The 14111-nt window shown below is 46.4% G+C and overlaps 1 protein-coding gene across 12 annotated transcripts in view; it reads left to right on the top strand.

Moving 5' to 3' along the window:
- Positions 1 to 14111, top strand: part of ASTN1 (astrotactin 1) — a 260656-nt gene that overhangs the window by 94972 nt on the left and 151573 nt on the right. For all 12 annotated transcript variants that reach the window (XR_009462441.1, XM_059728333.1, XM_059728331.1 and 9 more), the window contains exons 3-5: positions 8072 to 8465; positions 10315 to 10461; positions 11561 to 11668. Coding sequence is in view for 11 of the 12 variants with exons in the window: in XM_059728333.1 (XP_059584316.1) it covers positions 8072 to 8465; positions 10315 to 10461; positions 11561 to 11668 (649 nt within the window). In the remaining variant the exon portion in view is untranslated. The remainder of the gene's footprint in view (positions 1 to 8071; positions 8466 to 10314; positions 10462 to 11560; positions 11669 to 14111) is intronic.

Raw genomic sequence — 14111 nt, 5'->3', positions numbered from 1 at the left:
ATGGTCTATATGGACCAGTGATGTGAGGCTTGATCAAAAGGATTTGAGGGAAATACAGTTTTCCTCTGTTTTTGTTCTCCTACAGTATCTTAATTCCCAGACATCTCGCTTTTCTCTGCATGGTATGCCACTATCCCAGTATGCAGACACTGGTGCTTTTTGCCACTGGTTTTGGCTCACCACCAGTGAAACCACAGCCGAGTAGCTTTGATTTAGCAAGCATGAGTGCAGGTGTCTGTGAATATAATAAGCATGAGCCCCCCTGAGCGTGGATTCTCCCTTCCTTCCTCCCTCCTCTGCTGCCCTCCTATTCTCTTCTCTGCAGAAGCTCAGGAAAGAATTTCAGGGAAGTCAAAGGAGAAAGGGAAAAATAGATCTGTTTGTGAGGGAAGAATGAGAAGAATCTGAAAAATTGTACAGTTCTTTGCTGGTAGAAGATAATTAGCTGGAGACAATGTGTTGCTGAGGCCAGGGATGGGTTGTTTAATGAAGCCTGCCCTAATGAGAATGTCAATATCTCTTCCAGATTGCAGCCTGAGGGCAGGTTTCTCCTCCATCTTTTCTGCTTGATTAGTCCTGGAGAAAAAAAAAAAAGTAAATGGCCAAACCAAACCTTAAACATTTTAGTCCTTCCCTTGTGCCCCCCCTCCCCCCATGAGACTCTATATTGATGGTAAAACATGATCCCTGACACATGAGTCACAATTTGAACTGGTGAAATCAGGGTGGCTCTGATCTTTCAAAAGGGTAGTATGCTCCCCATTACTGTGCTAGCTGAACACTTTTCTGTCTTTACAGGATTTTTGGCCTCACAATGCCCCCCTGAGGAAGGGAAGGATTAGTTTGTATTTTACAGTTGAACAACTGACACACAGGGTCAGGAAAATGACATGCCCAGGGCAACAGAAGAGCTCTAGGTGAGCTGGGGATATGGAGTTCATGTGTCCTAAATCCCAGGTCAGTGTCACTAGCCACTAGACCATCCCATCACACTAGTCATAGCCTTCTGTCTAGCTGTTTTGCATCATACTAGCAAAGTACCTGCAGGGACCTTCCTGGGCCTGGTGATTCCTCTTGGCTTTCGTGCATGGCTCCTGTGTTTTACAAGAGCCTTTGTTCCCTTTCTTTGCATATAGCTCTCTGAAATGGGAGACAATGTTGTCCGGTTTGCATGTTCTTACTGGTCTGAGGGGAGAATACCTCCAACTTTGACTAAACACAACTTCAGATCACAGGATGGAGGAATCAGTTTGCCACCTTACAGTAGACAACACTGTGGGTCACTGTCGCCGGAAAGCATTAAAGAAAGAAGAGTCTTCACCTTGGCCCAGAGAAGCATTTAAGCATATGCTTACCAAGTAGCTTCATTGAAGTCAAGGGGTGTGCCTGCGCTGCACAGTGGGATCATAGGAAAGTAGGGCTGGAAGCAACCTCATGTGGACCTCAAGCCAGGATTGTCTTAGTCAAGTGTTTGTTTAACCTGCTCTTGAACATTTCCGGGGATGTGGTATAGAATGGAGATACCCAAGCTAGCACTGGATTTGGAAGCAATCTAGCTGTAGCAGCGTAGAGTTTCATGCAGGCTAGATCTGCTTCTACCACTTTGGTAGATTGGAGCCTGATTTTGTCCTGCAGTGCAAATGTGCAAAGATCCAGGAGGGTGGATGGAAGGAGGGGGAATTCACACTACAAACCTGCTGCATGTGCTTATACTGTGATTGAACTGGAAGTCATAGGGTGGCTTGGTTAACTAGACTTCAGTTTAACAGCCTTAATGTATATCGGTATTCTGCACAGTGTTTGCTCTGGATTTAGGACCCAGAGGCCTTGTTCAGAGGCGGGTAGGTGGGGAGGGGGGTGGAACCCACCCACCTTCAGACCGACCATGACCTCTCCATTTGATAATAGTCAAATTTATTGATACGCGGTGATAACAGAAAAAACAATCAAGCAGTTCTATATATCTACCAAATCCAAGGGCTGTCATCAGAGTCAAAGTACATCTGGCCAGGATGCAGTCTTCACGCTGAGGCTGTCTCTTAGGTGTCAGATGTCAGCAGTCTGGAGGTGGGATGCCAAGGCCCATACTCCTCCCTCCAGTGGGGTGAATGAGACGGGCTGGTGGTATGTCCTCAGTCCATGGTGACTTTGGGGACCCTTCCTGGGGACAAAGGGATCTTTCTCAGGGACCTTCTTGGGGAGAGGGATGGGGAGGGACCCTTTGTTAGTCTCAGGTCTCTGCTTTTGTATTCTCCTTCCCCTCTGATGACTTCTGATGATTCTTGATCTGTGGCTGTCTCCGGTTGGTTGTCTCTCTGTGTGGTCACACATCCACATAGCTTATCACATGTGCTCATACTAATTTGGTCTTTCCGGGCCTTTTCCTAATTTGGTCTGTTCCCCCAAAACTGGGACTCAGACCCCTTGCTCTAGGGCTTTGTTAGCTGGTGCCACTTATCTCGTGTTATGGGCAGTGTAGTACATACTTGTTCTGTTCCCAGACTGTTTTTCAGACTATGTGTTCTTGTTGGCCTTGTTGAGTTAGACAGCCTGTCTGCTTCCAAGCCTGTGTGACTAAGACTCAGACTTTTAGAAATCGGTTAACCCCTGCTGCCCATCCTGAACCATTCTAATGCATATACATATACCTATAAGCCAATTCCCCAAAAGCAAACCTTTAAATACCATTTCTAAGCCGACACACAGTACAGGGTTTCTCCCTAAAAATCCATTTGTTCCTTTTTGGACAGGAAACTTGAGATCCTGTAGAGTGAAGTCAGCATTTAAAACCATCGGAGTCCCTAAAAAGCTAGGGTTACAGTGAGGGACTGATGTTTTAGATTTGAGTGCACACACTCGGCTGAATCAGGTCACAAGTGGAGTGAGAGGTGGCCTCTCATTTTCATTTTAGATGGTCATTGACACACAGAAGTTTCCAGGTGGGCCTAGAGTGACAACTGGGGAGGCTTTGGGGTTTTTTTTGTTTTAAGAGCTAATGATGAGCAGTTGCTTAGCAACAGCGTTCAGCCCTCAGGTTTAGCCAAGGAGAGCTTGTTCTGATGGGTGCAATTTTACATGCATTATACCATGCAGGAGCGTGTGTGGGAGGGATTCTGTGGGAGAACCAGCGCGCACCTGCCTCACCTGGTTAGAGAACATGTCAGTTATCTTGCTCATGAACTTTGAATTAATTAATGATCACTAGAGACTGCTTTAGCTAACAGTCAATGTCTTGGGTTAAGTAAACTCTTGGGTAGAAAGCGAAGGAGTTTCCAGAAAATGGTGATTGCCATGTTAATGGGCAGAACATCTAGTGATTATTACAGTTACACCAAAATATGTAATTAAATATTTAATCTCCCCCTCCCCCATCCCCTTTCTGGCACTCCCAAGTTAACTCCATCCCTGCAGCATCTCTACATCAGTGTAGGAAGAAACGAGCCGTGTGCCCAGGATCTAGATGTTGGTGTCCAAGCTGGATATTTTATGGGGGAGGGGGTTTCTTCTCAGTAAAGCAGCTGTTGTTGCAAGGAGAGGAGATGGGTCCATAGGCAGCAGAGTCCATCTTTAAAAGCTGCTTGTGAAAGTGACCTGTGGGTGGATATTTTAAAACAGTCAGTGCTTGAGCAGTAATCCAAGCAGTCTCTAGTAGGGTCTATGTAGCTTGACAATTCCTATAGCAGCCGTTGCACCACTGTCTCAGTACAGTCACTGGGAGGAGATGAAACTGGAACTGGATGTCTTTGGCTCACTGGGCGAAGATGGGACCCCAGAGAGAATCCTTTTTCCTCCTGAAATGATGGAGGGCTGGATTCTCAACTCCAACTGGTTGAGGACATGAAGGACATGCAGTTGTTTTGCACTTATGTTATCACTGCTTCCCTCAGTTTTGCCCCAGCAAGAGGCCTCTACTTCTTGGATATAAAACAGAGAGCCCAAGAGGTATTCCTCTCATTACACTCTGTCTTTAAACAGGAATACTTATCAAATAAAATTATTACAGTTACAGTTGCAAACAGGCAAGCTTCTACACAACTTGTGTTCCAGCTTTGTCTCCTTTTTTTATTTAGCCAGGAGCCAAGTGCTCTTAGTACTTTATGTAGTAGGCAGTGACACCTAGTGTTTGGATCACGTGCCTTGGTATGCAAGATGCAAGGTGGGGTTTTTTTGCTTTTATCTTTTACTGGACCAACTGCATAGTTGGGAGAGATGCTAAAAAGCTTTTGGGCTCAAAGTGGGATTTCAGGGATTTCACTGGGAAGAGATGGGATTTGAAGGGCACTTTGTACCTGAAAACTCTTCTGATATCTGGAATCAAGTGTACAGTTGATCCAATAAAAGATATTACCAAACCTTCTTTCCCCCTCTCTTTGCTTTGTGCATATTTCCTGGACCGTCATGGGCACAGCAACGCTCCAGTTCCACTACGAGTAAACATATTACTCCTGTAGTGGAGAAGCACTGGAGTACAGTACCATTACAGTGATGCACCTCACACTAGAGTCTGCAAGGAGGTAGTTCAGAGCCATTATGGGGAGTGGGGAAATTCTGTATTTTTGGGGTAGTCCTCAGTAGCCAGAGCCACAAGCTTCATGTGTTGGAGTCATAACAGAACAAAGAATTGGATTCCAGGTGCATCCTTACCTATGAGCCATTTAGAACTGCACTGACCCAACAGAAATTGAATGCCACATTTAAGCACCACAGAAATGTTTCCCTGCTGTTGTAACACTGCTGTGACTATAACTCGTTGAGAGATTCTGTGGGACTATAAAACTGAACCCAGAGCAACTGCTGTGTCCCAGCTAACAGCAGTGCCCTCTAAGTGACTGCTCCTTTGCTTAATCTGCTGATTTTTTTAAATTTTTTGGAAGGAAGGGAGGGTGCATTACATCTCCATTATAATGAGAATGAAAGAGGGTTAAAGCATAATGGCCATTAGAGAACTCTTTGCCAGCTGCTACTTCTGTTGCTCATTCAATAATTCCCTTAATGTTTTGTCCTAATGGAGCAGATTATTACTATTATTTTATTTTATCAAGATCACCTATTGCATAAAGAGGAGGAGGGAGACCAGAGCCAAGAATGGACATCAAGCTGTTAGCTGGCTCCCATGTATTTATTTCTATTCTTGGCAAGCAAGATTAAAAGGACCGCCATGTGTAGCCGACTTCAGCTCTGTCTCTGTGGCTCTCTCCAGCCATCACCCTGAACTGTAGCCTTGTGAATAAAACTGCTGGGACTAGGAGATCTAGCAGCAGTTCCTGACCCTGCTGCATAATTTCAGTATGACCCCTGGGAAGTTGCCTTGTTTGTCAGTGCCTCAGTTCCCCATCACTACTCTTTCCACCTTTCATTGATCTTGTCTATTTAAACTAAAGCTTTTTGGCATGAAGGTTGGTTCTTACAATATGTGTGCACAAGTGGCTGATGCAATGGGACCATGATCTTGGCTGGCACATTTTTCTTCTGCTTTACTATTATGTCAGCAGTAACACAGATTGCTCTTTTGTTTTTTTGTTTTTTAGCTTGATTCTATTTAATACTCATTGAAATTTCTGCAAGACGCCCTCAAAATATCTCCCAAAGATTAAGAGTGACAGTGCTCAAGTCAACCAGAAATGAAACTGGGGGAGAAGGTGGGGGGAGTTGCTCAGCAGATTATTTGCATATAATAAATCTGATCTTTGCTTTCAGAGACTTAAGAAAATATTAAATCTTCATTAACGTCATATTTTTCACTTTAAAGTAACTGCTTCAGAGCTGGCACAGCATGTGCCTGCCTATAGCCAGGTCTGTGTTAGGCATGGTGTGCCAGCATAGCTGTCTCTCTATGAAATAGTCGTGTGCTCTTACTGTGGACATGTGTCATACCATCAAGACTGAGTGTTTTGCTAGTCGACCTTTATTTTAGGCCCCTCCATGAAATGAACATACCAGTACCTTCTCACTGGTATGGCTGTGCCTGCACTAAAGGCTCTCATTAGCCCACTTCTGCTTGGTAAGGGAGCACAGCCCTTGCTGGCATAGTAATGCCAGCAAAAGTTGGTCTTTTTTTTCCTCCTTAAGGTCCTGATTCAGCAAAGCACTTAAGCCTGTACATAACTGCAGGCTTGTGTTTTTAAGTTCCATTGAAGTCATTGGCCACGAAGCACATGCCTCAGTGCTTAACTGAATTGAGGCCACGGTGTCTAAACGCTAAATACAGACTGCAGTCTTATCTGTCTGGGCCAGGGCTCAGCTACATTGATGAGGTGAGCCTGCACTGTCAGCTGTCTGTTCTGTACCAATAATGTAGATAATAAATACACTCTCCAGGGCTGGCAGCTGGACACTGTTCACAGGCATTACAGTTCCTTTAAAAAGATGACTCAATACTGAAATACACCAATGCGATTTATGGACTATTCATTTTTTTGTCTTTTTTTAATAACTTCTTAACTTCCCCTTGAGTCCAAATGTGAGTTCGCAGTGAGAGGAACCTGGGCACGTCAGGTGGGGTCATGATCCATAAGCCTTTTTCCTCATTCTGGTGACTGTAGGCTCTCCCAGCCCAGGCAGGATTGTGACTGCAGACTTCTTATTTTTCTTTTGCTGAGAACTCCTTCCATTTCAAATGAGCCAAGAAAACAAAAATAGCCACACAATTGCTTGGGCAGCAATGGCACCTAGGAGGAGAAAAAGAGGATTAGATGACTTTGTTCTCATTCGGAAGGCACTTGCCTGCTACTCTGAGTGCTCCACCGAAAGAGAAAAGTGCTATCATCAATACAGCAAAGGATTGGAAATGGATATCCCAGCCCCCCACATATAGACTAATGGACTCTCCTGCTGCCTACCATGAACAGACACCATTACTCAAGGGAGGAGTTTTGTTTTCAGGAGCCTTGCATAGAGGTTCAGTATTAGGTCCCAGCTCTCATGTTATTAGGCTAACAAATACTAAAACAACTGTAAAATTGATGGCTGCTAGCCATTTCCATGTCTGTGGGTACAATCAGAGCCCCTGATCAGGGTGGGGCTTCATTTGCAGTGTCCGAAGAGGGGTCCTGCACCATCTACCCCACATTTCCCACCTCCCATTTGGGCCTCGTACAGTTCTGTCCAATGACTGTGAGGTGCATTGGGTACTCTGGTATTGCTGCTTTGCAACAAAATGTATTGCTGAGTCCTTTTTCCCAGAGCGCAGTAGAAATAAACAGGCAGTTTACCCGCTTCGCGATCCCCAAGTGTGCCAGGCCAGCACAGCCCTGACGTAAGATGACACAGTTCCCCATGAAGAGAACTCCCACTAGATGCTGTTCCCACCTATGCCGGAGTTAATTTTTGACCCCAAGGGGCCCAAGATGCATGCAAATGATTTGAGGCTAAATCCTCAGCTGGTACAAAGTATGATACCTCTGTAGGACTCAGCAGGATCTCTTACAACTAACTTCATCTCAGGATCTGGCCCCAACTTGCTGCACATATTTAAATACACAGTGCTAATGGTTGTAAACTGAGGTTTCCCGCTTGCAAAAAAGGGATAATAGTGCTTTATTCCCCCTTTTTATGCAGAGCTTTGGAATCTGTCCAAACAGCACTTGCAGCTGCTGTTATAGTAATAAACAGGGCAGTTCTCTAACATTGGGCTGCTGGATTTCCCTGAGCTTTGCCCCTTTCATGGCCTGCTCCCAGGATTGAATTGAGCAGGAGGAGAGCTGAGGGGGTGGTGGGGCCAGGTTGTAAGCCTAGTGCCTGCTGCTCATGTTGAAGGGTTTCCCACTGACAAAGCAGCTTGTGCCTTAAAGCACTGAAAGCTCTGCTTTTGCAAGAGAAGAGAGAGCAGGCAGCACCAGTAGTGTTTGTAAGAAAGCATTTGCCCAAAGGCTGTGCTCTCAAATAGATACAGCACCCAAACATTAATCCTCATATTGGGAGTAATTAAACTTGTTCTAATAGGCTGGGGTGAAAGTTGTGATGTTCCCCTGTTCCCATTTGGTTGTTTGTCCCACTTGCTGTCCAGCTACAGTAGCTGGGGGGTGTGGCTGTTACTGGGTGCTAATACCTGTTGTTCTGGTCTCCTCTCCAGGGGGGAATGATTGCCTTGCTGCTGTCTATCCTGTGCCTGGTGATGATCCTCTACACCCGTCGGCGATGGTGCAAACGGCGTCGGGTGCCGCAGCCCCAGAAGAGTGCCAGTGCCGAAGCAGCCAATGAAATCCACTACATCCCCTCTGTCTTGATTGGGGGCCATGGGCGTGAGAGCCTGCGCAATGCCCGCGTGCAGGGGCACAACTCCAGTGGCACCCTGAGCATCCGTGAGACACCCATCCTGGATGGCTACGAATACGACATCACTGACCTGCGGCACCACCTGCAGCGGGAGTGTATGAACGGTGGCGAGGACTTCGCCAGTCAGGTTACCAGGACCTTGGACTCACTGCAAGGCTGCAATGAGAAGTCCAGCATGGATCTGACACCAGGTGTGTTGACAGGGGGACACACAATGTGCCCTCAGCATACTTCTCTGCTTCTCTCTGTCTGGGCTTGACAGAGTTCTTTTCCTTTCCCTGTGTAAACAGGGCTGTTGCCAGCCCTGGGCTGTGGGTCATGTAAATGCCACCTCTTCATCCTTTCCACTGTGCAGGTTTTCAGACCTGACCCTAAAGCCACAGCAAAAACATCCAGGGCAGTCTGTAAAGCCATTCGTTTGTGGTTTTCCAGCATGTGGGGCATCAGTGAGGTGCCCTTGGAGCCCTGTTTGGGGCCCTCCCCATAGGTTAGAGCTCCCTTGAAGCCAGCTGCAGCAGCACATGGACAGCTATGGGCTGTGGCATTGCAGAGAGCACTGGTAGTGCTAAACACAGAGCCAGGCTGTCAGCATGGGCACCTATACCAGGACCTTCCTCTTCCTGGACAGACACCTAAGCCAGTGTGTGGATTGGAAAAAGCAGTGTGTGATGTTTTGTCCAAATGCAGCTCTCCACCTCAAGCTTCACGCCCAGTCCTAGAAGCCTTTGCTCCTTGTGGAGCAAGGTGGGTGGGGTGAGAGAGAGACTTTTTGAACCTTTATTATAAATAAATAAATGTTAAAAACAAAAGGTGAAAATGCAAAAACGTGTGCCATCCCTCCCTCCAGGGGCTGAGCAAGAAACACTTGTCAGTCACAAAATGCTGTATCCCCAGAGATTGAAACCCCCAATGAGTGGCAAGAAGTTGTTGTAGAGGCAGAAGAACCCAAACTGTTCTGGGAGCTGCAAGGGAACCTCGGAAATCCAAGGACAAATCTTCCAAAGTTGCCAAAGGGACCTGACAGTCCTATTTATTTTAGCCACCCATGGAAATGGGCCACCCAGATTGTTTGGGCAGCTTGGAAAATCTCAGCCTGTGCTTTGTACCAAGTTATGGTGGCCAAATTAGATCCTGTCTACACAACAGCTTGTAGCAGTGATGTCGCTGGGTCAAGTGTCACTATTGGCGCAGGGGCCCCTTGTTTCTGTTGACCTGGTCATGCAGATAGATAGCTCTAAGTGTCCATTAGCAAACTTAGCAAGTTGCCTCCAAATAAAGTTGGAGTGTCCAGCCCAATTGCTAGCATTTCTCAAGGAGGAAAGGGTCAGTTCTCTAAACCAACTTCTGGTCTTCCCATGATTGCTTCTCTTCTTCCCTGGTCCCCTGGGTGAGGGTGTGGGAAGAAGGATGACCCAGTCATGAGGGTAGTGGCTTGGAAGCTGGGACATCCAGATACAGTTCCTTGCCTTGCCACTGAAACTCTGAGTGATCTTGAGCAAGTCAGTTAATCTCTCTCTGTGGGATCCCTGGAGGAAGTATGCTAACATTAGGTTCCACCAGATCTGCATTGCCTCATGCCATTGACACCAAGGCTATGTTAGTATGGTGGACACAGAAGGAATTCCTTCCCCTCAGGCTAGATGCCTGATGTGGTGTTTCATCTGCCACAGACTCCTTGCTTGTTGGATTTACTGGTGGTAACAATGCACTGTTAGAGCCAGATGGCACCAAAGGGCAGGGATCTGTGAGCATGCTGCAGGTCACGATGGAGAGAGGCCACTTTCTGCCTATTTGCACCAGCCCATATGCTTTGGAGTTGGAAGAAACCTACTTCCCCTCCCTGCAGGGACCTCATCAGTTTTGCTGGCCGGACCATCATGTGAGATGTCTCTAGTCCCTGCTCCCAGACTCTTGGAAAGGATGCACATGCTTATTAATGATTTCTCTCTCACCTTCGTTTTCTTTTTTAAAGCCTTGTATTTATTTATTCATTTATTTGTTTTCTTCTGAAAGTTTTTGCATGAAATTCTTCCTGCGCAGGAAGCGACAATGCCAAGCTGTCCTTGATGAACAAGTACAAGGATAACATCATTGCTACCAGCCCTGTGGACACCAATCACCAGCAGGCCACCTTGTTGTCCCACACCTCTAGTAGCCAGCGGAAGCGGATCAATAACAAAACAAGAGGTAACCCTGGGAAGCAATAAGGGAAGGGCATGGACTTCTGTTCATGCAGCACAGCTAGATGCTCCTGAGACTTCATTTATGCCGAGGATTTGCCTCCATTTCAGCTGTTGGTGTAACTGCACCAATATAACCTAACCCAGTGCATCTGCAGCAGTGGAGCATGCCCCAAGAGGCTCTACTAGCACAAGTAGTAGCTTTGTTGGGTCATGCTAGGCATCTGCAGAGCAGGGCAGAGCTCATGCTTTATGGGGCAGGGAGAGGGGGAGCCCTTTGAGTGTCCCATAGCAGCACCTTCTGGCCAGCCACAGCCTGTGTTGGTGATAGTAATGCCAATGTGATAGTCTCAATAATGGTTCTGAAGTTGGGACAAGCATCTGAGTGATTTGAATGAACATGGGGAGTTCATCCCAACCCCTTGGATCTACACACTTGGTCTGTTACTCTCAAGGCTGCCATTTCTCACAGAGCTCATCAATACTTACTCTTACCTGGCTGGGAAATGCAGTAGACACTGTCTGTGATGCTTGAACTTCTGGTCCAGACTGGGATCCACAAGTGCACAAGGAGAATGTGAAAAGCTAGCACAACTAGGGAAATAAGGAAGTGTAGCTCTATTGCCCTCCAGTAAGAGGTCTGGCTTGGAGGGAAATGTCCAAGAAATTTTACATTTCTAAATGGGCTATTTCAGAGGCTTTGAAGGGAAGCCTATACATTACTAACCATCCAGAAGGAGAGTGGCTGCAAAAGTAGGACCCCATAGTTGGGGCCAAAGTATGGGAGAATAGGGGGTATCTTTTGTAATGTGGTTGTTTCCTGTTCATAAAATACTAAGGGTGAGAGGCTATGAGCTTGTGGCCTCTTAGCAAGACTCCTTACAGGGAGAGTTCCCAACTCAGCTCATACAATCCCAACAATTCTGTGTAGTCTGTGTTGTCCTGATGTCAGTCAGGTAATTCCCACTGTCATGAAGAAATGCCTGGGGCTAGGACCTTGTCGGGGTAAAAGGCAAGTTAGGTTGACCAAGTTTATAGTGTGTTTCCAGTGTTTTGTACCTTATTTATTTGTTTTTATTGTGGGTTCTGTCTTTTTCTAACTATAGCTGGCTCAGCTTTCCTAAATCCTGAAGGGGATTCTGGGACAGAGGCTGACAATGACCCACAGCTGACCTTTTACACTGACCCATCCCGGAGTCGACGACGCAGTAGAGGTATGTGTTTCGGGTGGAGAGAAGGGAGGCTGCGCGCGCACGTGTGTGTGTATGAGAGAGCAAGAGAGAGAGAGTGAGTGCGAGCGAGTGAGCGAGCGCAAAAACACCTGTGTGCACACTATGGTCAGGGAAATAGAGGTGCTGAATCAACAAGAGAAAAGATCCCTGCTGGGCATAGAGTCCTGCTAGAGTTGTTTCTCTGGGTGCATTTTCACATCTCAGTCCCTATCCAGCATGAAGGTTTCAAGAGATAGTTGTAAGCGCTCCTGGCCAAACTGGTCATGCCAGAATCAATAGTGAAAATGCTCATTGACTTCATTAGGGCCAGGACTTGGCCTTTATCCTTGCTGCCAACTTGTGCCACTCCCATAAAGCAACGAAGTCCCCTGCAAAACGTTCAGCATAGAGTTGGAGGTTTTCCCCTTCCTGGGGCAGCTGAGTTCTGTTTTATCTTTTACCTTGTTATTCCTTAGCTGGCTCCATGTTACAAATGTGCAGCCTTGTGGGTTCTTTATAAACACCAGCTGTGGCTGTGATTTCCCCCCTTCCCCCCACTGAATTATTTGTGGTATAGGTCAGGAATCCAAGCCAGAGTAGATTTTCACAATTCAGAAGATGCTTATGCTATCATCTAATCCTTAACCAGTCAGCCAGCTGCATAATGTTATTTGGTAGATCTTCTCAGTAGAGGATGAAATGCATTCAAATTTTGCTGCAGGCATCTCCCTGGATCTGTTGTATATTAATGAGTAACATGCTTCAAAGAGTGGCCTCTGTGCCTCTCTGTTTGGCATATTACTGCTGTTGCTTTAATAAAACATTCTCCAGCAGGTAAAGGAAACCAGTTGAAAAAATGCCATTTATTGTCAGTCTGTCATCAGCAATGGGCAATATGCAAGCAGAGAGAAGGCAACAGAGCCTGACTTGAAAGCAGTGAGCAACAATTATAAGAACCCACCCTTTCTGTATAGATGGGGATATGAAACTGAAATGTTTGAAGTATAATTGACCACGCCATCCATAAATAAAATGATAAACACGGTTGTTCTTACGAGTTTTTTTTATGTCTTGTGCCTCAGCCGCAGAGGACCTTCAAAATAGGGACTGAAACCTTGAACTTGATTCAATATTCTGTGGGAAGGAAAGGAAAAAAACCAGGCTTGACTACTCATGGCAGCCTGTTACCTAGGAGTCATGCTACAGCATTCTGCGTTAACAGGGATTTCCAAAGAGTGGAAGGCTTTATGCGTGGGTTTTTTTCATTGGTGGGTTCCTGTTGACTGCTAGCAGGAGCAAGCATAACTGAGGCCAGCTTACCATCCACCAAGGAGGAATGGAGTCTCTTAACCAACTGGGATGGTAGAAGACAGTCATGGATGCTGCTGCATAAGAGTTTAGCATCTGGGGGTACATCTACATATGTGCAATTAATGTGCCTGCATTTTATGTGGAGCAAATTTAGGCATATTAAACTGGGCCCCTGCACACATCTGAACATGCAACTGTCAGGAGCAAATTTGCTGCCGTGGGGAGCAGTTCAGTTTATGGCTGCCCTTGCCCTGCTCTGCCTGCCTGCAGCAGCCAGGGGAAGCTCCAGGCTCCCCCAGGTGCTAGCCCAGGGCTGTCAGGGAGTATGGGGGCTGGTCCCGATCTCTGTGGGCAGCTGCCTCTCAGCCTTGTGGAGATCAAGACCCATCCAACATAGCTGGGAGGCAGTGTGCTTTCCAGCTGGGACAGCTTTCCCAGCCACATGGAAATCTGGATGGAATCTCATCTCCACATGGCTGGGAAGCTGCATCTTGCTGAGCTGGGACAGCTGTCCTTGCTCTCTCTGGCCCCCTGCTGCTTAGGCTGACTGGGAGTAATTTGCTTCCAGTCAGCATCTACGTGTGTACTTCGGTGCATTAGTTTAATGTGCCGATTTCTAGTACCTGTATCTACAGATACTAGAAAATGGTGCATTAGACTATTCTACTATGCAGTAATTGCTGCGCATATGTAGACGCTAACGCTTTACTACACATTAAATTATGCACAGTATGTAGACACAGCCAGTGGGTAGTTAGAGTACCCTTAAATCATAGGCTGAATTTACCAGTTACATGTGTGTAACTTCTACCAGAGAAGACTTAACAGCCGTGGCACACTCGTCACAATATTTTCCTCTGTCCCCAGTGTCACCTTTGTCTTGCTCAGGTGTTGTATCAGCTACCTATTCTTAACTCTAGAGCTGGTTGTATCCTGGTACTGGACTATCTTGTTGGCAGTGATAGGGTTGCATGTGGGGAATGATGGGTAGAACATGTGTCTTTTGTCACTTGAGTCAGCGTCATCTAACTAGTTAATTGAATGGCTGCTGAGGATAACAAGGACCAGAGAGAGAAATGATTCTTGTGAAGATGCAGGTTCCCATTGCTACCCACTAGGTACATCCCTTTGAGAA

The sequence above is a fragment of the Alligator mississippiensis genome, chromosome 5, assembly GCF_030867095.1.
Source record: "Alligator mississippiensis isolate rAllMis1 chromosome 5, rAllMis1, whole genome shotgun sequence".
NCBI classification, from domain to species: Eukaryota; Metazoa; Chordata; order Crocodylia; family Alligatoridae; genus Alligator; species Alligator mississippiensis.
Note: the sequence above shows the minus strand (reverse complement) of the source record. Positions and strands in the feature narration are given on the sequence as shown.